At 43.5% G+C, this 26,543-nt stretch overlaps 1 protein-coding gene and 1 long non-coding RNA gene across 2 annotated transcripts; one reads left to right on the top strand and one right to left on the bottom strand.

Annotated features, from left to right (window-relative positions):
- Positions 1 to 3,020: 3,020 nt before the first annotated feature.
- Positions 3,021 to 15,490, top strand: LOC143960985 (uncharacterized). The gene is made up of 3 exons (XR_013270392.1): positions 3,021 to 3,578; positions 7,721 to 7,892; positions 14,616 to 15,490. It is a non-coding gene; the product is annotated as an uncharacterized LOC143960985 (long non-coding RNA).
- Positions 8,589 to 13,788, bottom strand: LOC143964297 (acrosin-like; the record flags this gene model as incomplete). The annotated part of the gene is made up of 4 exons (XM_077473997.1): positions 8,589 to 8,987; positions 12,287 to 12,432; positions 12,892 to 13,157; positions 13,595 to 13,788. Coding segments are annotated over 4 exons (948 nt in total), but the record flags the coding sequence as incomplete, so codon positions are not given.
- Positions 15,491 to 26,543: the final 11,053 nt, after the last annotated feature.

Here is a 26,543-nt window from a genome sequence, read left to right as displayed (position 1 = left end):
TAATATGGCTTTGCAGAGGATATGTGGCAGCAGATGGAAGGAGCATCTCACACTCTGACCTAGTCACAGCATTACTAGATGCAATTCAGTTGCCTTCAAAACTAGCTATCATGCACTGTAAAGCACATACAGGCTACAAATGACTGATATAGCCAAAGGTAATGCACTAGCTGACAGAATAGCCAAAGAAGCTGCATCTACACAAAAGGCAGACATTCAAATGCCCATGCTAACACCTCAGCCATGTTTCCTGAAAGAGACACATTGGCTCACGGAACTGCAGGCTTTTGCCACCCCTGATGATTTTGCACAATGGAACTGTGATGGGATGGTACAGAAGGATCCTAAAACAGGATTAATCTGCAAAGAGGGGAAACCGTGTATTCCTGTTGCTAGCGCCCCCCTGTTCATTGCACAATACCATGGACTGGGTCACAGGGGCTGGCAGGCCACATGTGAACTCCTAGATGCAGATTTTTTCATTGAAGGATTACCTAATCTAGTCAAAGCTTTTGTACGGAGATGTGTCACTTGCATTAGGAACAATCCAATAAACCCAAAGAAATCAAAGCATGAACATCTTGAGTACCCAACAACACCATTTACCCATTTACAGATAGACTTTACACATATGCCCAAAGAAGGAAAGAAACAACAATACATTTTGATCATAGTGGACATGATGTCACGCTGGCCAGAAATATTTGTCACCAACAATGAAAACGCACAAACTGTAGTGAAGATCCTCACGCAGGAAATTATTCCTAGATGGGGATGTCCATTGCAAATAAATTCAGACAATGGCCCAGCTTTCACAGCTAAAATCTGCCAAGATCTTGTAAAAGTACTAAAAATAGACTGGAAATTTCACCTCCCCTACCATTCACAGAGTTCAGGGATTGTAGAGAGAATGAATAGAACAATTAAAGACAGGATAAGGAAAGCTACGGGTGTGAATTTTGGCAAGCGCGAAAAAAGTTCTCCCAGCTGTATTAGCTGAAATCAGAATGACCCCTCACAGTGTGACAGGTTATTCCCCCTTTGAGGTACTCATGGGTAGGCCATTCTCCACACCGTGGGCTAATCATCCTTTGATGGTGGAGAAAGGTGATTTGGAACAAATACAGGAGGAATATGTAAAAAAAAATTGATTGAAACTCTTGATATTGTTGAAAGAAGAGTTGCTTGCACCTCTCCTCCTTCTTCACAGGTACCAACCCACCCGTTCCAGGTCGGTGATCAAGTTGTGGTCCAGAGGCTCCAGAGGTTCCATTCGGACCAGTGACCAAAGTGGTAGCCGTCACCAGGACCACCATCCTTACAGAGGAAACTCCTACTTGGATCCATGCCAGCAGAGTAAAGAAGGTTGATCTAAGCCCAGGAATTGAAGAAAGGCTGAAAAGAGGCGAAGCAGGTGTTTTAAGTCCTCAAAAGACAACCAGAGAAATAAAGGACAGTGATGTCACTCATTTGACCACAGACTTCTGGGAAGGGCTTTTGCCTTCTGGTGATGTTTCTAATTCTGATCTTTCTCCTAGTATGTATAATAACTAACTGTATCTTTCATCCTGATGACTTGGGTGCCCTGAAACTCATATGTGGTAAAAGCGAAAAACACGCCAACCATACTGACTTTCACCTCAGAAATCACAGTAAAAGAGATGTCTCGAATGAATTGATCAAAGAAACAGGTTTTTCTGGAAAAATGTTACTGTTAAAATTTAAATATGCTTATACTAAAAAGTCAGGGTATAAAAAATGCTGGATTTGTAGGTTACACCCAGAAACTGCTAAGATCCCACTTTTAGCTGTCCCTCTAAACCTCAAGTCATTATTGGAAAATACTCTAGTCTTAAGTATTAAGAATGTCTCAGAAGGGTACCGCAATCAGAGTATTATGTTTTACACTTTAGGAAGGACACATGAACCCGAGTGGTGTGTTCTGTTAGGCAATACTTCCAACGGAATAGGTATGTGTTCCAAGTCAGTAGTTAACATTTCCAAGGGTATTCCCTTCCACACCAGTAAAATTATCATAGGTCATATGTGTAGTTACAAAAATCAATCCCTTAACAACACCATTAGTGAACTTACTACATACAGGAACACAACCGCTGTTATACTTGTGAGTAAACTTGTTAGTGCTGCATTTGAGGCTGGAGCTGAGCCCCAACATAGTTCTCTAAGAAGTTTTTCATTGGGAAACAATACATACATATGCAGTGGTAAAATGTGTTACCCATGGATCCCCGCAGGAGTGAAAGGGTGGTGTTATTTAGCACAATTGGTACCAGTCATGTCAGCCCTAGGCCAGAATCAGGAACATCACATACCAGTTACTTCAAGTCCAGTACATAGGTTAACTTATAAATACAAGCGAGAAAACCCACCTATGTTTTCTACTTCAGATAAGTCATGGACATGGTTTCCATCCTGGACAGGATGGGGCATAACCATGATGGACAAATTATATAACTACACTAGTCTAATAAATGATGCTATGGAAAAAAACTCCCAAGATATAGGACTACTCAATGTCAAGCTCAAAGCAATTAGAAGACAACTAGAGTTACACAAATTGGCTATTGAAAGCATGAGTGCAGCTCTGACAGGTTTATGCAAAATGACCCAAGATTATGTTGTACGTGGTTTCACAATACCAGCCTGGAAATTGCAGACTACTATGACGTTATTAATCAACACCGCACACAGGTAAATTAATTAATGAAACAAGCAAGGGACATAGGTAATTATGGATGGAATCCCTTTTCTAGTTTGGGTTTAGGTGGAATGTTTTCATGGTTAAAGGACATAGTGATTATGATTATCATAGTACTATTGTTAGGATTGATAGGCTACCTGATTTTCAAGCTTATTCTACTTTGTATTAGCAAATGACCAACCTTCTCATGCATATACACAATATCTACAGCTTTATGTAAATGAATATAACAAACGTAGCGAGAACCGTAGATTTCAGGAGGCTGCGGATCTGTAGAAAGTCATTCCATGACTTAAGAGGTTATGTTAAGCATCCATCTTGTTTCTGTCAGCCATCTTAATATTCACAAACTTACATTTTACAATATGTACAGTTTGAACACCCCTTTAACTTCTCGGATAACTGTCTCAACATGAGATTCTTCTAACTCATTTGTTCTCACACACTTATCTAAAACTTTCACACATTTTCTCAGCATTCCTTCAGCTACTGGAGAAATCATGAACGGTCTCACGTTTTGTTATCTTTTTCTCACATTCTTTTAGCTAGCTAGAACAACGAACAAAAGCTTCTTGTCTTGACCAGCTGTAAACGTCTTAATTTCTACTGCACATGTCTTATTCTGTGTGACGTGTAATTTACTATATGAATTACTTTGTGATAACTCAATACAATTAGTTCTCAAAAGACAGCATGGTGTGAGTGTTGTTTTATATGTTCTTTGAGAACTGATTCCAGATATATCTGAAATTATACAATACATTGGATCTAAGGTCTGAGAGGTTGAAGGGACCACCCTAGACACAGGATTAACCCTTTCAGCCGCTGTTCGCAGTTTCATAGGATGGACACCTAGGTAAGGGAAAGTTGTTAATAGAGATAAATGCTTAGTTTTATGTGTATGTGAATTTTTGTCTTGTCTTGGAATTCCAATTTAGAGTATAAGATTGTTTTTGTTTTGTGAATGCAGATAAATTGTTGGGTAGTTGATATATGTCCTATGATCCTGCCAAGACAGAGAGCGTTGCTAAAGTGGGCAGGTGAGAGGGACAGAGTAGGGTACTTATCTGTGTGTGGTGCTTTAAGAGGATTGAATCGCAGATTTGGACAAAGACAGATTACTATTTGAGTGATCCCTCCTGTCCAAAGTACTGTTTAGCACAATGCACGGAGGTACATATCCGCTCGCAGAGATCTGCTATTTTGTTTCGGGTGGAAGAGGGGACCAAACCACCAACCATGCCATCACCACCGCTTTTGTGGGGAGCATACTGCTATATTTGCATTCCATAGTCAGAGAGACTTGCTGACTTGGAGAATGAATATTAGAGAAGGATTTGATTCAGAAAAGTTATCTATGAAGGTACATGTTTATTGTTAAAATGTTGCAACTAGTGTCAGTCTATTCATGAAATGTGTTGGGCACATATTAAGCCCATGCCCACTCCATAGTAAATTGGGAACATTAAAAGGGGAATGTGACATGTCACTGATAAAATTATATGTATGCGCTGGTACCAAATGTTTTTTTCTAAGGCATCTGATCAGATACAATTTTTTAGAGTCTGACTTTAAGACTGTTTTTGACATTATTGAAGTTAAAAGATGTTTTTTTTCTGATAACAGCAAATGTTCTATATTTGTGCAAATTGTTTAATAGTGTTTAAGCTGTATTAACAAAGATTGGGGATTTTAAAATGTTGATTTTGTTGAGTTTTACTTATGTTTGAGTCAATGAAGAATATTATTTTTAATACCTCCAGTGGTTAAGACCTGAATTGATCAGGTAGATTCTGTGATTACTCATGTCAGATGAGGAGTATCTGCCCCAGCCAGCCTGCATTTACCCACAGCCATATGCACATGAAGAAATGCCTACCCCAGTCATACCCTACACCCCATTCATACCCTGCCCTATACCCTATCCGGATGAAGTGATGACGACAGCTTTGTTGTTCATCTTTGTTGTTCAAATACCATAGGAGGTGCTCAGATGACTAAAGGCGGACTCCTGCTGGAAAATGTTCCTGCGAATGACACCTCGAGGGGGAGCCAGATGACGCAAACCTGGGGTACAAAATTACTGTGAGCACCACATGAGAGAGATCCAGATGTGCCAGCCCAAAGTCCCCGGTCTTGCCCAGCGCATAATTTCCCATCTGTCTGTGGATATCAATTTCTGTCCTTACAAAGAGGCAGTGTTTTGGGGTAGAGAATTCATGTCTGTACATATGAGTGATCACAGAATTGAACCAAAAGGTTCTGGGAAAAAGTTGAGCAGAATGAAAGTTATAATGTGGACATTTCTTTTTCCTTCCTTTTTTGCAAATTTAATGGACATTCTGCAGCCATCCAAGAGACTTTTCTTTTTAAGCTTTTCTTTGGGACTATTTTTAATTGGTCTAAAGGCTGTCATGCCCCTCCCTCCCTTTTGCATTCCATGGACAATTGCTATGCTGCTGAGATTATGTGTTTGTTGTTTTCTATTTTTGCATGCTTAGAAGGTGGTCCGGGTGAGGGTCAGGAGGCATATTGGGATTGTTGTTGTAGTGTGCCCAGGACATGCTCAACCATTTCAGTGTGTATACTGTTTGAAGGGATGCTGGCATAGGCACTGTATTATATATGTATTGGTTCACAAGTCATTGACCAGCCTCTGTGTTCTGGGGGGGCCTTAAGGTTATATGTGGCCTACCCAATAACACCAACAAAAACACACTCATTGGACATAGAGGGGATGTGTATTCAGAGTCTACAGGAACTCTATAGTGTTTGGCACCTTAGATCGTGCCCTACATCACACTTCGTGCATACCTCTGACCCTCATACTGAGATGGCCAAGCTACTTTCACAGATTGCCCTTGCAGGATTCTCTGAAGGTGCCCAACGGGTCCTTAAGCAGACAGCCACTGGCTTTGGGCAACAGCACCTACATATGTTGTGGAAAAACATGCCATCGATGGATTCTGAATGATTTCAAGGGATGGTGTTACTTGGCCTCATTGGTTCCGATAGTGGTGATTCTCGGGGACAGTGAGGAACGTCACTTGCTCAAGGCTAGTGTTCATCCTAAAATGCCCCCTCAAACACTGTTATGCTGGGTCATTGTTTCTGGAAAAGAACATGACCTGGGCATGGTTCCTCTCAGGAGCCTAATGAGGTATTGACATGACGAAAAGGCAAAATAATTGCTTGGGAGCCCCCTGGGGTAACATGGGGGGTTTGGTTTCAATGCTAGATCCTGGATTAGGGATATTGCTGTTTGTTGTACTGATTTTGCATATGGTATTACTTTTATATGCCCGTTTCAAGTTTATGATGTGCATGATTTCCCAAGGTACTTGACCTTCCAACCCAGCTGCAGCTAATAGAATATATCTTAACTTTTACTATGGTGACCGGGATGAGTATGTCACAATGAGAAGTAAGTCATGTTCATGATTTGATTTCATGACTTAAAGAGGAGATTGTTGTGATATGGCTGAACCAGAGTGACTCCATCTTTATAAGTTCATACAAGATTAACTTGGGTTAATCTGTTAGTTAGTTTAAACTCTGTATTTACAGACTGTTGCAGTTTCCTATACAGCATACATATAAGAAAATATAGCTTGCATAAGCAGTTTTATTCTGCATACAGTCTAAATAAAGAAATTGTGTCTCAATATGTCTGGGCCACAGGACTCATGACTATGAGTCATGAAAGCAGATGGCATAATTAATGACATGTAATGATATGTAATGTACACCTCTGTATTAACCACACCCATGTTCTATGCAATGATTGGCTAATAATAGCGTATATACGTTGTAGACCCACCCAGAATTAAACCAGATAAGCTTTGAACATTAACTTTGACTCATTTCTTCTTGTGTTCAGTAATAAGCTGTCTCATCAGTGTTTTAGTGCTAAGCGGCTTTCGTAAGTGTGGTAATTGCCATAATTATACCTAGCTGGTCTTTGTCAGGTATATATAAATACCATTTTAACCACAACAAAACCCACAGGCATTATTCTGGTATAACCACTCAAAGTCCAGCAATGTCCTTGTTGGGCATATATTGTAATCTTAAGCCTGTGGGCTGAACGAAAAAAAAAAAAGAGATTGATCGGTGAGTATGCCCACCATTAGAATACCTCCCTTCATCCTACTCACTTCTAATGATGGGCATACATGCACCATTTTGTTTTTAACCTGTGGTGGTGAAATCACCTCCTACAGTGCCACAGTCACGGCTTTATGTATCGTGGGAGTAAACGCTGTTGCTGTCAAGATAAATAAATCCGCTCTGCATCTGAATGGCATACCTGCTAAGCAAATGATGGTTAACAATAAAATAAAGTAATATTACAGTATAACAGTAAGACATACCATACCTGCAAAGCAAATACAGAAAAAATAGGAAAAAAATTATAATATAAAATATTTTTTAACGCAAACCTGTGCCTAAAATATATGTATGCCAAAGCATATCACCGGACGATCAGGGGGTTAAACCTTTATTGGGTAATAAATGGCGGGTGCCCTGACGATATAAAAAACAAACTAACCAGCGTCACCCGTAACACTTATACGGTGATCACTGGTGACAGGGGGTGAAAGGGTTAACTAGGGGACAATCAGGGGGTTAAAACCTTTATTAGGTAGTATATGGGGGTACCTGATGGTGAACTTAAATACCTGGCTACCTAGCGTCACCCGTGACACTAATACGGCGATCGAAAAAAGATTGCTTAGTGACACTGGTGACAGGGGATGAAAGGGTTAACTGGGGGCAATCAAGGGGTTAAACCTTTTCTAGGGGAGTACCACTAACTGCCCTAACACTTTTTACAGTCACAAATGACACCAAATGCAGTGATCAGTAAAAAAATGAAAACTGCAATTGATGACACAGTGACACTGACTGGGGTTGCAGGGGGTGATTTGTGTGCTAATGTGTACTGGTGTTAGTGTGCTGTTGGTGCAACTCACTTTTCTCGTTCTCTCTCCACAGCTCCCGAACGAAAAAGGAAGCGCGAGGAGATATGACATCACTTCCTCTGACCTGTGTTTACAGTTTACAGGCCCATTTGTCAGGAGAGATCGCATGAATCGGTGGCCTCCCCCTCAGCACGGATTGCTCCTAGAAGGAAGCGGGCACCGGGGGGAGGGGCAGGGACGTACAGGTACGCCCATATGCCTGCCCGTGCCATTCTGTGGACATATATCATCGTGTGGTGGTCAGCAAGTAGTTAAATAAAATTAATAATACAATGAAAAAATTGTAAGCAGCCTTGTCCCTCCTGCTCACACGCAAATTAGAATGCACCTGCACGCAGAGCAGCCATCAGAAATTTTGGGGCCCCTTGCACAGCTTTAGGCCCAGTGTCCGCCCACTAGCCATCCCACCAAATTCGCCCACAGGCCACCAAGTCCTCCAGTGCACCCACTTTTATTTTAAGACTCTTACAACTGAATATATGAAAATGAAAAATGTATTCCAAGTCATCAATGCTTTCAAGATATAACACTAAGTCTTATCCACAAAATATGAAGCCTGCCACTATAATAAGGTAGACTCTTTTCAGCAGGACCCTACATTAACACCACCTTTTCAATGCCCCCCCCCCCCCCCCAATCTATCTTTCCCTAGCAGATCTAAGAAAACAAAAAACTCCAAAATAAAAAATACAGTATATTCAGCAAAGGGATATCCAGATATAGCTCTCCCCACACCTGTACATACTCAGCCCCCCCACTCCTGTACACGCTCAGCCTCCTCCCCACTCCTGTACACACTCAGCCCCCCCACCCCACTCCTGTACACACTCAGCCCCCCCACCCCACTCCTGTACACACTCAGCCCCCCCCACCCCCTCCTGTACACTCAGTGCCTCTATGCACCTGATCCTCCTCTTCTGGGGCCTGTGGCCGATGCACTAAGCTCCAAGTTTAAACCTCTTCAGGATCTTCCTGGCGTAGGGGCTGTCCATCATAGATTGCCTTGCTGTGAAGACTTGTTGAGATGAAGGCATGTTATCCAATTTACGTTCAGATCCTGAAGAAAATTTATTGGAAGTGGCACTAAAAGTAGGCGTCTGTTTCTGCTGAGCAGAGCAACCCATTAATTTAGCAGAAATCCACTTCAGAAAATGCTGGGTACTGGCATAGACACCCGGACGTTGTTTGCGGGCGCAACCAGAACCCCAGCTCGTGACACCAACTACAAAGTACTTTGAAGTTCTTTTATCCAAACACATGAGTGGTCCTCCGCTGTCTCCCTGTAATAGATTAGAAGAAGAAAAAAAAATCTATAATATTCACAAAAAATAGCAAATACCAGAATGTGAGCAGAGGCCCCATATTATCTTTTGAGAGGAACTTAATTAACCACTTGCTTACTGGGCACTTAAACCCCCCTCAGTCCCAGACCAATTTTCAGCTTTCAGCGCTGATGCACTTTGAATGACAATTGCGCGGGCATACAACACTGTACCCAAATGAAATTTTTATCATTTTTTTCCCACAAATAGAGCTTTCTTTTGGTGGTATTTAGTTACAGCTCGGAGTTTTATAACAAACAAAAAAAGATGCAAAAAAATAAAAAGAAATAAATCATGTTTTAATAGTTTGTTATAAAATTTTGCAAACGGGTCATTTTTCTCCTTCATTGAAGTGCGCTGATTAGGCGGCACTGATGGCTGCATTGGTGGGCACTGATGGGCTGCATTGGTGGGCACTGATAGGCTGCACTGGTGGGCACTGATAGGCATAGTTAAGGCGGCACTAATAGGCACAGATAAGGCGGCACCGATGGGCACAGATAAGGCGGCACTGATGGGCAAAGATGGGCACAGATAAGATGGCATGGATGGGTGGCACGGATAAGTGGCACGGATGGGTGGCACGGATGGGCACTGATAGGTACCACTGATAGATGGGACTGATGGGCACTGATAGGTGGCACTGATAGGTGGCTCTGATAGGTGGCACTGCTGGGCACTGATGGGCGGCACTGCTGGGCACTGATGGGCGGCACTGGGTCGCAGCACCTTTGAGGCAGATTGTGGGCACTGTGGGTGGCACTGTTGGTGGCACTGCTGGATGGCACTGTGGGTGGCATTGTGGGTGGCACTGTAGGTGGCACTGTGGGCACTATGGGCACTGATGGGGGGCACTGATGGGGGGCACTTACTTTTATTCAGGATGGCACGGCGGTGGGCAGGTGGGCACTGGCAGGGGGCAGGTGGTCAGCTGTATTGCTGGCCGTGATCGGGACTGATGTCCCGATCACGGCCGCCGGTGATCGGCTTTTTTTTTCTCTCCTCGCGCTGTCAGCGCGAGGAGGAATAATAGCCGATTACCGGCTCCGTTCTATCACATGATCAGCTGTCATTGGCTGACAGCTGATCACGTGATAAGGGGTCGGGATCGACTCCTTGCACGGATCGGTGATCAGGCGAGTCTCACGGACTCGCCGATCACAGGGCGCGCAGGCCGCTCGTATCCGGGACGACGTCAATAGACGTAGTCCCGGAAATGTAGGTCCGCGCTAATGCCGTCATTTGGCAATAGCGCGGATCTGTAGTGGTTAAATACGCTTGTTACTTTACTGCTTTTTCCCTGGTTCTCCCTTTTTTTATGTTATCATCTCCAACAAATTCCTTGAGCATTCTAGCCACTTGCTTACTGGGCACTTAAACCCCCCTCTTGCCCAGACCAATTTTCAGCTTTCAGTGCTGACGCACTTTGAATGACAGTTGTGCGATCATACAACACTGTACCCAAATAACATTTTTATCATTTTTTTCCCACAAATAGAGCTTTCTTTTGGTGGCATTTAATCACAGCTGGGATTTTTATTTTTTGCTAAACAAACAAAAAAAAAAGGAAAATTTTGAAAAAAAAAAAAAAAAATCATGTTTAATAGTTATAAATTTTGCAAACAGGTAATTTTTCTGCTTCATTGATATGCGCTGATGAGGCGGCACTGATAGGCACAGTTAAGATGGCACTGATGGGGACAGATAAGTAGGTACTGATGAGCACAGATAAGGTGGCACTAAAGGCCACTGATAAGATTGCACTGATGGGTGGCACTGGTAGGTGACACTGATGGCCACTGATAGGTGGCACTGATGTGCAGCACTGTTCTTGAGGCACTGTTTGTGGGCACTGATAGGTGGCACTGTGGGCACTGACAGGTGGCACTATGGGCATTGATGGGTGGCGCTGGTGGGCACTGGTAGGTGGCACTGTTGCCTACTGCTAGGTGGCACTTGTAGGGGGCATAGGTGGGTACCGAGGAGCTGGCGTAAGCTCGCAGTGATCAGGACTGATGTCCCTCTCACTGCCACCGGTGATCTGATTTTTTTTTTCTCCTCGCAAAAATAGGCTGACAGCTGATCACGTGGTAAGGGTGGGGATTGACCCCTTACTCCGATCTGTGATCCAGCGAGTCTCATAGACTCGCTGATCACAGAGCACGCTGCGCGCTCCCTTTAGGGGGGCGCGCAGGCTGCTTGTGCATGGGATGACTTCAATAGACGACGTCCCGGCAATGCAGGTCCGCGCTGTAGCAGTCATTTGGCTATAGCGCGGATCTCAAGTGGCTAGAGAACATTCCTGGACTTTCTTCCTTGGCCCTTATGTTATATTACTACAAAGACTGTAAGGGTGCGTGGCATGAGGCTTTCCCTGGCTGCTGCCAGGACATTGGCTGACATTAGAGTAGTGGAGGAAGAGCAGCTGCGAGTCTGTAGGACCCAAAGCCTGCTAGAAGTGTCAGAGCTGAATAAAAGGAGAGGTTATTTTTGCAGCACAGTGGGGGCAAGAAGGAGCAACAAAATTAGTATTTCAATGTTAGTTAACTTTGGCATTTTTTATCTCCTTATGCATTGAGTGGTGACAGGGTCTTTTTAAAAAGCCTTTAGTGGTCAAACGGATAACTGAAGGGCAATTAAATAGTATCTAACTTTGAAAATATAAGGGGTGCTATAAACAAAATTCTTCTGAAAATGCCATTTCCCTGGATGTGTCTGGATTCAATTTCTGAGTCACAGCCCCAGAAGAATATAGCAATTTAAAGTTGCAAAACATTTATAATTGATTATCTGCATAATTATTCCAAGTCAGTGACCCAGAAGGTATTAAAGTCAGTGCATGAGCATATAAGTAGCATCATTTTCAGGAAAGGACATCAATGGAAATCTATATCCTTTTCTCATGACATGCTTCCTTTAAGCACCTTGTGCTATTTTAACCCTTTTCTACACCTATAAGCTGCTACTTCTAACTAAAATATATATATTACAAGGAGACTATATGCACCCACATAGTACAGTGATGGCGAACCTTGGAACCACAGATGTTTTGGAACTACAATTCCCATGATGCTCATGCACTCTGCAGTGTAGTTGAGCCTCATGGGAAATGTAGCTCCAAAATATCTGGGGTGGTAAGGTTTGCCATCACTGGTATAGTATATACAACCATGGAATATAATATGAATGTATATAATGTTCCTCTGTACAAGACAGGCATTGTTTGCAAAAAATGAATATATTCTTTTAGAACTTACTTGGCAGCTGTCAATTCCTCCCTTTTGATATCCAGCGCACAGGTTTTGTTCGTAGATGCGGCCTTTGTACCAGCCTGGGCTGTTACAGGTTTTGCTGTCAATCAGAAACACTTTGGCCTCCTGTAGTATATCCGCTGCTCTATCAGCTGTAAAGAGGAGAATAAAAATGTTATAAATATGCACACTATACAGCCATTGCGAGATACGAGAAGTGAAGTACTGTAATACACATGGTATAAACCTTGTAATGCCAGTATAACAAAAAGCAGATACCAGAAAGTGCCAGTATATCGTTTTTCTTTTTTCCTAAGTGTTCTCCTCGGTGTCCACCAACTGGCAGTGATCAGCTCTAAATGTGGAGCTTTAGCAGGCATTCACCCACACTCCATCAATCAGTAGTACCCTTGTGCTTTTTTGGCCTATATAATGGCTAATACAAGAAGATATTCTATAGATAGAGCTGAAATACTAATTTACACTCGAGAAAACGTAGGAACCCAAATTGGCTCTCCTTGGCATCTTCTTTTACATTGTTATGTTTGGTTTGCAATAACGATACCAGGAACAGGTTCAATAAAGATTTCATGACTGCAAACAAAACTTACCTTTCTCAGACATTAGTCCCCAGCCAGTTATGTAGCATGTGGTCATGTTGGAGATGTCCATGGTTCTGCTGGGTAAACAGGCTGGCTGAACAAAGTCGTTGTATACTATGTGCGAGTTGAGCTGTATGAGGGCAATATCATTGATCTTTAATCGCCCATTATATCTTTTATGCAGGATGTACGACTCCACATGTATTATCTGCACATCCTTGCCAAGTTGTGATAGTTGGTGACCTCCTATCACAATCCTCCATTTGGCCACAAAGCTATAAATAAAAAATAAAAAATAAATAATGTTAAAAAGGACTGCAAGAAGATGTTAGCACAAAATTGAAACACATTGAACAGACTGCTACAGTATATGTCAAGAGATTAATATGATATATATATATATATATATAATATTCCAAAAGAGAGAGGAGCCGCACTGACAGGTCGACAGGTCTTGAGAGCCAAACTCACGGTAAAGATTTTATTGCAACGTTTCGACAAGGCACAAGCTCAAATTCCTAAGGACCTCTTTTGGACTATATGTACTACAGGCTTTGCTGCGCACCCGGGCCGATTTTCTCTCCGATATGTGTGCAATGGCATCCACTGGATTTTACCCATCCATCTCTCTATATCTATATCTATGACATTGCCTAGCGCTTAGAAATCCCAACCCAAATCTACATGTCAAAATAGTTTGAGACATCCTTACCTTAAATCACTGAAGCAGTGGGCAGCAGTCAGCACCCATCGGTCTTGTATTAGGGTTCCTCCACAAAAGTGCCTATATCCATTGAACCCTGGGGTCTGTATGCTGACCAACCATGGCCAGGAACCTTCCCGGGCAGTAACTCCTCCTACAATCCGGGAACCATAAGTTTTAATGTTGCGTGCACCACAACCTAAAATAGAAGAAGAACACGGTCATAAATCATTCACTTTCACTGAGAATACAATAGTAAAAACACTGAATTCACATCAATATGATATACAGTTACTGAAACAACTATTTAAAGAGGAAGTAAACCCTGATGAGTTTACTTCCTCTTTCATTCCCTGCAAAGGCAAAGCATAATGGACTACTATGCATCGCATAGTAGTCCATTATGTGTCACTTACCTGACACAGGAGCCAGCGAAGTCACTGCTGTCCCCTGTAGTCTGGCGCATCCATCTTCTCGGTGGGTCTCGCAGCTCCGCCGCTGTCATTCGGCGAAGCCGCGATGACGTCACTCCCGCGCATGCGCACGGGAGCCGAGACGCGCGGCATCTTCGTTATCGAGAATGCCACGCTCAGTGCGCCTGCGCACCGCCGTCTATGGCGCATGCGCCGTAGACAGCGGTGCCCGTCTTCGGGCAAATATCTCCTAAACCGTATAGGTTTGGGAGATATTTCTTGGACCTACAGGTAAGCCTTAATCTAGGCTTACCTGTAGGTCAAAGTGGTTTGTAAGGGTTTACAACCACTTTAAATAACAACTAACGTTCGTATTTATTTTATTATTTCTAAACATATAAAATGTACTAATATTGTGAATTTGTATTAATTAAAACAGTACTAACACATTATACAGCTTTTTAGAGTGAATACTGAACTGAAACTTCACTTTCCCAATCAACATTGATTATTTTTAATCCTCTTGCTGCTAGCATTAGTAACTAGATAGGAAAGTATATCATATTTACCTGTTTTTTTTTTACATTTCTTAAGTTACTTCCTGGTTTCTTGCCTAGGCAAATTACGACATACATCCCAGGAGTCTTCAGGAAGGGAGCAAAGGAGGAGGGTTTTCTCAACTAAGCACACTCTCCTGGATGCATACTTAAGCTAAGGGCAGATGGATTCCCTGAAGTAAATGCTACGTAAATTACTCAAGATGGCCAGGACCAGAAAAGCCAGAGGGATGTTTTTCAAAGTGATTTCTCAACAAAATAAAGCACAGAGACGTGGATGGATGGGGAGTTTGCTTTGAATATTAAAAATGAATTAAATAACGTTTTTGGTTTGTAGCGCTCAGATGTAGTGATCTGATTTAATGTTAATTTCAGATTTGAAAACAGCAATTGTACTAAAGCCTGACTTCGTATTCCTTTCTTATTGCAAACTGCATGCAAATAGTTTTAATTGAGGTAAGTGAACTCATAACCACAGAGCTGCAAGGCCACATAAAGCAGTAACTCCTATTCCTCTATAAAACCAGTTCTAACAGCGAATTAACACACTTCTACTAAAACAAATTCCTACGTAAAAAATATACGTCTGTGTGATGAAGCTTTAAGGTCCACAAATTGCATATTGCCTTTTAGTTGCAGAGATATCAACCTTGGGACAAGCTCACCAATAGTGAGTAATAATGTGGTTAATTGAAATAAGGGGTGTGGCCAGTTTGATTAAGGGGTGTGGCCAGTTTGATTAAGGGGTGTGGTTCACTTTACCATATAAACATTTCAATCCCCATACAAAGATTTCCACACTACGTCTCCTTTTTCTGTTGTAGGTAGGAGTGAGTATGACACAACCCCCAGCATTATCCACCACAACTCCCTCTTATTGCCTAAATATAGCCACAGCAAAGAATACATGATGTCCTTTCACAGCAGTTGTTGGGTCGCTCATGTGTCTGACAATACTATAAATATATATATTTTTTTAAAGCAGAACTTCACCTCCCCCCCTCCTCTCCCAGATTTGGAATGTTTTATTGTAGTGTGTACCTGATTTTGGCAGTGCGATCTAAACAGAAGTTGCCCCCCCCCCCCTTTCCCTGTAGACTCTTGGGAAAATCACAGATCCCAGCAGACTGCAGGACAATTCACGGGACACAGCGCAGCTTGCACATGCTGACATGTCAATGCCTATTGCTGTCACAAGGATGTTTACATATCTTACGACAGCAATAAAGGTGATCAAAAAATATATTTAAAGCGACAGTGTAAAAATTAAAAAATAAATAATTATTAAAGTGCCACTGTTCCCGTGCTTGCGTGCAAAAGCGGATCTGCATGTAAACAGAGATCGTCACGTAAACAGAGATCGTCACATATGAGGTTTCATATGTGAGGTTTTACATGAATGTCAGATCATAGGCTGTAATTCTATCACTAGACCTCCACTGTAAATCTAAAGTGGTAAACTGTAAAGGCTTTTAAAGCGGCGCCTATGGGTAGTAAAATGTAAGTTTTACGCCGTTGCATGGGCGTGCACAATTTTAAAGCGTGACATGTTTCGTATCTACTTACTCAGTGTAACATCATCCTTTATATATATATTTTTTTAAATTGGGTTATGCATTGTGTTTTTTTTGCATTAAAATACCAAAAAGTGTATTTTTTCCCCAAAAAATTGTGTTTGAAAAACCGATGCACAAACACTGTGCGACATAAAAAATTGGCAAACCCACCAATTTATTCTCTAGGGCCTCAGCTTTAAAAAAAAAACATATAACGTTTGAGGGTTTGAATTAATAAAAATGCCATAAATCTATCCCCTATTTTGTCGAAGCTATAACTTTTGTGCAAACCAATCTATATACGCTTATTGCGTTTTTTTTTTATTTTAGTATGGGTGCACTTTAATATGCTAGTAAGATTACTAATGCTTTAATATATGATTTAATATACTGGCAAGATTACCACTGTGTGTGTGTGTGTGTGTGTGTGTATATATAGTTTGACACATTGGCCAATGTTGCTAGGGTCAGTTATGCTGTTCATACTTGCACATTATGGCAGCCCCCCTCCTTCTCACTAACAATGCAACTCCTTAAAGAGGAAGTAAACCCTGATGAGTTTACTTCCTCTTTCATTCCCTGCAAAGGCAAAGCATAATGGACTACTATGCATCGCATAGTAGCCCATTATGTGTCACTTACCTGACACAGGAGCCAGCGAAGTCGCCGCTGTCCCCTGTAGTCCGCCGCATCCATCTTGTTGGTGGGGTCTCGCAGCTCCGCCGCTGTCATTCGGCGAAGCCGCGATGACGTCACTCCCGCGCATGCGCACGGGAGCCGACACGCGCGGCAGCTTCGTCGATGAGAATGCCACGCTCAGTGCGCCTGCGCGCCGCTGTCTACGGCGCATGCGCCGTAGACAGCGGTGCCCGTTTTCGGGCAAATATCTCATAAACCATATAGGTTTAGGAGATATTGCTTGGACCTACAGGTAAGCCTTAATCTAGGCTTACCTGTAGGTCAAAGTGGTTTGTAAGGGTTTACAACCACTTTAAAGTGGTTGTAAACCCTCCCCCACAACTTTGTCCCATGCAAATCAGCATAAAAAACCCTAATGAACACTGCTTGTAGATATCTCCTTACTTGCATAGTATTGTTGTAATCCCTTTTGTTCTTTAGAATGAAGTCACTGAGTATGCCCAGATCTCCCCTGATTTACGGCACACTCTCTATGTGCTTATCTATCTGTTATCAGGACTTCCTACCGCACAACACTGAACTCCCAGGAGACTTCAGAATCATTCAGAGCTTCCTTCTACACACCATGTGATCATGTGACATGACATGCAGTGTAAACTTGGCCATTACTGCAGTCTTATCAGCTGAAGCTGATAAGACTGACACAGGCAAACATTAGACATCAACACAAGTAAATACTATGAAATAAACAAGTAAGCTATGAACAGGGAAGCAGAGTTGCCATATAAACGTTGGATTGAGAAGGAGGCTTGGTTAACAGTACAGGAAGTGCTCAATGTAAGGGCAGAAATACACTCCACTGTGGACTCAGAAAACACTACTTAAGATGGCGCTACCTAACCCCTGGAAACAAGTTTTTTTAGAGTTTCTTTAAACAGTAAGTAATATGCGATTTGGGCTGGATTACTGTGGCTATAGTCTGATAATTACTTATTATAATGGACTAAATGAAGAGAAGCATCAGAGTGGGAGAGTTTACTTCCTCTTTAAATAAAATTGAAAAATAAAAATAAATTAAATAGACAAAATATAAATGATTCTTAAGTTAACTTACTCTCAGAGTGGTAGGAACGCGCTCCTTCAAACAATGAAGCAAATAGAACCAGAAGTAACAGCACATAAACACGAGCCATCCTTTCTCGCTAACAGCAGTTGTGAGCCTCTGCAGGTGTGGAGATCTGTATAGGACATTGGCTGTCATGGAAACCGCCATCTGCACTATAATATCACCAACAGCTAGCCACACAGGAGGTGAGCAGCCACCAAACCTGTATGGTTTAGTATGGGTGCACTTTAATATGCTAGTAAGATTAGTAGTAGGTGAGCAAAGACCAGAGCGTTTTTTTGCGATTCGGCACTGCGTCGCTTTAACTGATAATTGCACGGTTGTGCGACGTGGCTCTTTGGGAGCCACGTCGCACAACCGCGCAATTGTCAGTCCTTTTTTTCCCACAAACTTTCTTTTGGTGGTATTTGATCACCTCTGCGGTTTTTATTTTTTTCACTATAAACAAAAAAAGACCAACAATTTTGAAAAAAAACTCAATATTTTTTACTTTTTGCTATAATAAATACCTCCAAAAAATATATAAAAAACGTTTTTTTTCCTCAGTTTAGGCCGATACGTATTCTTCTACATATTTCTGGTGAAAAAACAAACAAACCAATGAGCGTTTATTGATTGGTTTCTTCAAAAGTTATAGCGTCTACAAAATAGGGGATAGTTTTATGGCATTTTTATTAATATATATATTTTTTTTACCAGTAATGGCGGCGATCTGTGATTTTTAATGTGACTGCGACATTATGGCGGACAGATCGGACACTTTTGGCGCTATTGCGCTACGTGCCCTTCTGCCAACGTATATCGGCGTGAGCCAGTTAGCAAAGGGTTAAGGGACCTGTGAATCAAAAACGGCACCAAAAAGGCACCATGGGGCATTTTTGCCATGTTTTTTATATCCCCAAATTTGCTCCAGAATTGCTTCCAGCAGGATTTTTTTCACTGCAATGGAAGCGCACCATCCCAGTGTGAACACATTCATTGATTTTAAAGGGAAGCATTTTTCTTGAGCTTTTTTTTTTACGCAAAATCGCTTGGAAAACTCCTCAGTGTGAAAGCAGCCTTAATTAATCACTTGACCACTGGGCACTTAAACCCCCTTCCTAACCAGACCAATTTTCAGCTTTCGGTGCTCTCTCACTTTGAATGACAATTACTCAGTCATGCAACACTGTACCTATATGATATTTTTGTCCTTTTTTTCACACAAATAGAGATTTCTTTTGGTGGTATTTAATCACCATTTATTTTTGTGCTATTAATCAAAAGAGACTGAAAATTCGGTAAAAAAATAAAAAAATAATTCTTTGTTTCTTTTAAAATTTATTGCAGAGTACTGGTGAGTATTGCACAGTGTTGCAGAGTATTGCACAGTGTTGCAGAGTGTTGGCAGAGTATTGCACAGTGTTGCAGAGTATAGGCAGAGTACTGCAGATTATTGTCACTGAGCAGCGCTGCGGGCACATCCAGCCCACAGAGCTGCTGCCGTCTCTCCCCTCACACTAAACCGATCGGTACAGAGAGGGGAGGGAGGAACTGGCGTCATGATGTGTCGCCGGTTTGTTTACAAGTGGTCACTCCGTCAAATGGAGCCGTTTACCGTGATGCGTCAGGTCCTCTGGACCCGGCGGTCACGGATGTTCCCAGGTGCACGCCCCAGGGGCACGCGGGAGCAGGATTCTGGGAGGACGTACACGGACGCCCTCCTAGAATAAGCTGAACGAGCTGTAGCCATGGTTAAAATGGCAATTGCTTATGATGCAACAAACCTAATTCCATCAGGTGTTACTTAACCACTTCAACCCGGACCATTTGGCTGCCAAATGACCGGGTACTTTTTGCGATTTGGCACTGCGTCGCTTTAACTGACAATTGCGCGGTCGTGCAACATTGTACCCAAACAAAATTGATGGCCTTTTTTTCCCACAAATAGAGCTTTCTTTTGGTGGTATTTGATCACCTCTGGGGTTTTTATTTTTTGTGCTATAAACAAAAGAAGATCAACAATTTTGAAAGAAAACACTCTTTTACTTTTTGCTATAATAAATATGCAATTTTATATATTTTTTTAAACAAATTTTTTCCTCAGTTTAGGCCGGTACATATTTTTGGTAAAAAAAAAATTGCAATAAGTGTTTATTCATTGGTTTATGCAAAAGTTACAGCGTCTACAAAATAGGGGGTAATTTTATGGCATTTTTATTATTATTATTTTTTTTTTTTACTAGTAATGGAGATCTGCAATTTTTATTGTGACTGCGACTTTATGGCGGACACATCTGACACTTTTGACACATTTTTGCGACCATTGTCATTTATACAGCGATCAATGCTATAAAAACTCTGATTACTGTGAAAATTACACTGGCAGGGAAGGGGTTAATCACTAAGGGGCGCTGAGGGGGTTAAGTGTGTCCTAGGGAGTGATTCTGACTGTGAGGGGGCGTGGCTACGAGTGACACATCAGTGATCTCTGGTCCCGATCACAGGGATCAGAGATCACTGTCCTGTCACTAGGAAAAATAGGGAAATGCCATGTTTACATCGGCACCTTCCCTGTTCTTCCTCTCCCAACCGCAATCGCAGGCCCGCCTGGGAACATCAAGTTCCCAGGACACGCGGGCGCACTCACGCGCCAAATTCAGAGGGATGAGGGCAGGTTTGAAATCGTGCAAGTTCAAACCGGAGTATCAGTCAGACTTCGGGTGCAGTTACAGAGACACCTGTGAGTTAGTGCACAGATGTCTATTGAAATCGCCCCTGAAGTCGCCCAAAAGTAGTGCAGGAACTCTTTTTGGGAATCAGTGTGGCGCCGCAAAGTCGGCATCGCACAGATTGGGACGGTGCCATTGCTGGCAATAGGCTATGAATTGACATGGAATTCGACATGTGAACGTGGGCGAAGGCAGAAAAGGGCCAATCAGACCAATCTGTGTCTGATTAGTTGCATTTAAGCCAGAGGAGAGATTTGGGATCGAATAGACCCCCGATCTCTCCATAAAGAGGACTTGTCACAGCGCATGCTATGGGATGTTGTTTATATTGTAAAGCGCTGTGTAAACTGTTGCCTCTATATAAATCCTGTATAATAATAATAGCCTTAGGATAGCAATAAAGTTAATACAAAAAAAAAAAAAACTATAGAGACAGTGTAAAATAAGTTTTGGATAAAATAAATATATATATTTTTTTAAAGCACCCCTGTCCTCACTATGTGCAAATGCATACATAAGTCCCACACGCATATGTAAACAGTGATTGCACCACACTTGTGAGTTATCGTCGCAAACATCAGTGAGAAAATGGAAAATTCCTATCAAAATACTTACCGTAATTTTCCTTTCCTGATGGACTCCATGGCAGCAACGTGTGGGTTAAGTCCCGCCTCCACTACCCTATAGGACACTACTCCCATAAATCTTTGCTCCCTGCGCCTGGCCGTGTTCAGTAACTAGCCTACTCCAGCCATTTGGGAGGGAACTCCTGCTGCCATGGAGTCCATCAGGAAAGGAAAATTACGGTAAGTATTTTGATAGGAATTTTCCATTTTCCTGACAGACTCCATGGCGGCAACTTGTGGGAAATACCTCGCCAAACACACCCGGGTGGGCAAAATGCTGAACAAAAAGATTTATTTAACACTGTCAGCCGACAGGACTTTCAAACTAAAATCAACAGAGGATAAGGATGCTGGTTCAACACAATAGTGAGACATGAAGGTATGAATTGAAGACCAGGAGGACGCTCTGCAGATTACTTCAGGCGCAACATGACGAGAAGCTGCCCATGAGGTTGAGAGACTTCTGGTAGTGTGAGCTGTAACCGCCTCAGGAGGAGCCAAGCCCTTCTCTCTATAAGCCCATTTGATTGCCTGGACCACCCAAGCAGCAATGGATCTAACGGAGGCCAACACGAAGAGGAAGTCAGATTGACGAAAAGCTATAACATCCAGATATTGTTTTAGAGTAACTCCCAAATCGAGTGGATGTGGATCCGGACTTCCAGCAGAATTGAAGGTAGGAAGAGTGATTTCTTGGTTTTCATGGAAAACAGAAGTAACCTTGGGATTTGGCCCCAACATCGGAATTAGGACAACCCTATCTGGAAAGAAGGTAAGAAAGGGTTCCTTTGCACCTAGAGACTGAATTTCGGAGATTCTCTTTGCCGAAGTTATGGCTATCAGAAAATAGGTTTTAAGGGTTAATTCCCTGACTGAGAGAGTTTTGTCAAGTTGAGAGAAGAAATCTAGAACCAATGGAAGGTCCCATTTGGGAAATCTAGGCTTCCTTTGTGGCCTAAGCCTGACTGCTCCTTTGAAAAATTGTTGGACCAAGGGATGATTGGCCCATGCGACTCCAGAAAAAACTGAAATTGCTGATACCTGGACACGGAGAGAACTAACTGAAAGGGAGATATCCAATCCTGACTGTAAGAAGCTTAAAACGTCCCGGACTGCCAGGGTATTACAGGAACTGGACCTTAAAGACAAGTGACTTGTAAACTTCGCCCAAATTCTCTCATATACCCGGTTGGTACTACTTCTTCGTGCACTAAGAAGAGTGGGAATGACTTCTTCAGGACAGCCTAATGCCTTCAACCGTCCCCTTTAAAAAAACAAGATTTTAGGCGCAGGTGATCTGGGCAAGGATGTAATCTCGACCCTTGAGACAGAAGGTCTGGTCTGGATGGTAAAGGAATTGGATCCCTGAAACTGAGGAGCATCAGAAGCGGAAACCAGGGTCTGTTGGGCCAATAAGGGATTATGGCTATCACTTCTCTGACCTGAGTCTCCTCAGGAACTGATGAATGATAGGAGTTGGTGGGAAGGTATAGGCCCTGTGGAACCACCATTTCTCCGTCAAGGCGTCCACCCCGTAGGCTTGAGGATCCCTGTACCTTGAGTAGTACCTCTACAGTTTTTTGTTGCAGGGAGAGGCAAATAGGTGGACTTCCGGGGAGAGCCCCAACGTCAGGAGCCAATTGAACACTTCCTCGTGAAGAGACCACTCGTTGTCTAGAAGTATCTGGGAAAGAAAGTCTGCCTGAACATTCTGAATCCCCGGAACATATGTTGCTGTCAGATCCTTCGGGTTCCTCTGAGCCCAGGTCATGATCGGTTCCACCTCCTGGAGAAGGGATAGAGTTCGGGTACCCCCTTGCCTTCTTATGTACGCTACTGCTGTGGTATTGTCTAGCCTGAGTAAGACCGAGGCTCCTGAAATCAGGTGCCAAAAGGCTAGCAGAGCTTCAAAGGCTGCCCTTAACTCCAAGATGTTTGACACTGTCCTTCTGGAGAGGAGAACCCAGGTGCCCTGAGCCACTTCCGCCAGACAGTGGGCGCCCCAGCCTCTGTTGCTGGCATCCATCGTTATGGTTACCCATGAAATGGGGAGAATGGAATGGCAGTTGCAGAGATTTTCCTGTTGGAGCCACCACAGAAGGGAATTCCTCATGGATAAGGTGATTCGAATCAGCTGGGTTTTGTTGCCTGACCATTGATGAAGGAAACCCTTCTGAAAGGGCCTCATCCTCCACTGTGCCCACCTCACCATTGGAATTGTTGCTACCATAGTGCCTATAATTTTCAAGCCCTGGAGAGCCTGGAGATGAGAGGCAGAGAGGGCCGGATGGATTCTGTCCCTGACCACTGACAACTTCTCTTCTGGTAACGAGATGGTGCCTCTGACAGTGTTGAATAGGGCCCCTAAGAACACCAGCAACTGAGATGGGTCCAGCTGACTCTTCTCCAAGTTCAAGATCCACCCGAACTCCTGTAGGGTGGAGATGACCTTCTCTCTGTGTACCAGAAGTTGATCCTTGTCTTGAACCAACAGTAGAAGGTCGTCTAGGTAGTGATGTAGACGAATCCCTTTGGTCCTCAGAAGAGCCACCACTGCCAACAGAACTTTTGAAAATACATGCGGAGAAGTTGATAGCCCAAAGGGAAGGCATGTAAATTAAAAATGGTGTTCGCCCACGGAGAAGCGGAGATACTGCTGGTAATTTTCTGCAACTGGGACATGAAAATAGGCGTCCTTGAGGTCTATGGAGACCATCCAGTCCCCTGCTTGAACAGATTGTTGAATTGTGGATAATGTCCCCATCTTGAACTTTTCTTTTTTGATAAAACTGTTCAAGTGAGTTAGATCTATGACCGGCCTCCAGGCCCCACTCTTCTTCTGGACCATAAACAGAGGAGAGTAGATTCCCATGCCTCGCTGATTGACTGGAACATGGATAAAGGCGCCTTGAGTCAACAAAGATTCCACGTAGGCTAGAAGAATTAGCCTTTTTTCTTCTGAAGCCGGGAGAGAGGTGGGGACCCATCTGAGCCTGGGAGATTCCTTGAAGGTCCAAACATGACCTGAGGAGACAGTCTTGACGGTCCAGAAGTCTTGGATCGAGGCCGCCCAGACATGGAGAAAGTGGAACAGATGAGCCCCCGCCTGACCTGTCTGAGCGGGCCCAACCTCAAACGGATTTAGTCGGTTCCCTCTCTCCTTTTGAACCACTTTTTGTAGATTTTTTTAAAAGAGGATTGTCTTGATTTTCAGGACCTGGAGAATTCACAGCCCGGCCTGTAAGTGCGAGCTTCCCTAGCTCGTTCCTGGTACTGTCTCTTTGGAAAAGACCTTCTCTGGGCTTGCAAACGCCGATCCTGGGGAAGGAACCCCGACTTCCCACCAGTGGCTCGGGTAATAGCCTTATCTAACTTATTGCCGAAAAGGGAGGACCCCTCAAAGGGGATACGTCACCATACTTGTTTTGAGGCTGGGTCCGCCAGCCAAGGACAGAGCCACAGAGCCCGCTTGGCCATAACAGAAGAAAGCATCACCCCAGCCACCAGGCGTATGATGTCGATAGAGGCCTCCCCAAGAAAGGCCAGCCTACGTTCTTGGATAGGCGAGCTCTTAGCCGTATCTTCAGAGATATTCCTAAGCATCTCATCTACACTATCCGTCCATACCTCCATTGCTTCGGACACAGCGGCCAGAGCTAACGCTGGCTTACAGGCCATTCCTGCTATGAGATACACTCTCTTCAAATCAGCGTCAATCCGTCTGTCCAGAACATCCTTAAAAGAAACAGTATCCTCTAAGGGAAGTGTCACATGTTTCACCAGCCTCATGACTGCTGTGTCTACCAACGGTGCTGACTGCAAATGCTTCACCTCTTCCTCCTTGAAAGGATAGAGTTTCAAAACCTTAGACAGCATGGAATTTTTCTTCTCCACCTTGCCCCATTCATCTGTGATAATCTCACCTAGCTCAGAGATAAAAGGAAAATTAATCCGTTCCTTCGTAATTGCTTAAAGAATTTTCTCTGTTTGAAAGGAGCAGCCACAGAATCAGGAAGTAGAGTGAAATTAAAACCCACACAGGGATCACTTTCATCAGAGTCACTGTCAGATATGGCAGCTGAGGGGTGGCTATGCACAGAGGATTCCCAAGTATCCTGCAGCTGAGTCTCCCTCCCTGGAGAATGCGGCGGATCTGCCGAAGGAACATAGGACTGGCCCTCAATATTTCTGAGGGACTCCTTAACAACCTTTTCCACCAGGGTTTTAAGTTGTTGATCCGCGTCACCCCTTTCATTGGAAGCCTTGGTGTAGCAGAGATCGCACAAAGATTTTCCTGCCGGTACATGAGCTCTACACCCCCAACAGGCACTAGCTGAGTGACTGGATTGAGCCCTCGAGGAATGCGACCGTTCCTCACTACGGTGTCCTGATCTTGAGGAGGAACCAAAATGTTTTGATTTGGAAGAGGAGTGCCGGTGATGCGACTTGGAGGAGTCGCTCCCTCTATGAGAGCTGCGATGCTGTTCTGACCTGGAAGGGCTGAAACAGGAACAAGACAAGGAACCACAAGAGACAAGATATCAGGACAAAGCTAACAGATATACACCCCTCCCCCACCAGACCTTCAGGCGATCATTAAAAATACCTTTTATGAGAGGGCTGGCCACAGACAGGCGGTAGAGAATCCATGTCCTCAGCGATATCCATACGTGCTGAAAAGATGACAAGGGATCAGTGCAAGGGACAGGGAAGGGATAGCCACCCTGTCCCAGAATGCCACTTACCAATAGATGCAACACAGAGGCAGGGGAAAGCTTGCAGACGAATTCCCAGTTTAAATAGCCCGTCCCTGTGATGTCATCGCCGTGCCTGTGCGCATGCGCGAAATAGTGGCAGTTGACGCTATCGCGCATGCGCGAAACCACGCCTCGGTCTCAAACCGTACTCGCGCATGCGCAGTACGGCCGAGAGCGCAAACCCGGAAGTAGAACGGCGGCTGGAACGCGGAAGAATCAGCCGCCATGCCTGCACATACAAACAAACAGAAAAAAAAATGAGGACAGATAAAAGATAACACAAACTGCTGCCATAATGAACCATAGAACCTCTCACCACTCCCACCACGATCGACCACTCGGCCGAAAGTAAGGTAAGATGACACCGGACTTTCCAGGGGGCAAAACAGGTCACCTGCTCATAGCTGGCTATCCAACCAATGCGCAGCCTGCCTGCCAGTGGCCAGGGTATGGGCATCTTCACAGCGCCTCTTCCACTGCCCACTCCATACCCTGCTAATTGCTAGGGCTTAGCAGAGTAATGCGACTTTCCAGACCCAGAGTCGCAGACCGGCCGACCTCGATCGTGGGAAT

Source organism: Lithobates pipiens, unplaced genomic scaffold (genome assembly GCF_037356315.1).
Source record: "Lithobates pipiens isolate NorthernLeopardFrog02 unplaced genomic scaffold, aLitPip1_a1.2 Scaffold_8, whole genome shotgun sequence".
NCBI classification, from domain to species: domain Eukaryota; kingdom Metazoa; phylum Chordata; class Amphibia; order Anura; family Ranidae; genus Lithobates; species Lithobates pipiens.
This window is presented reverse-complemented; position numbering and strand designations above follow the sequence as displayed.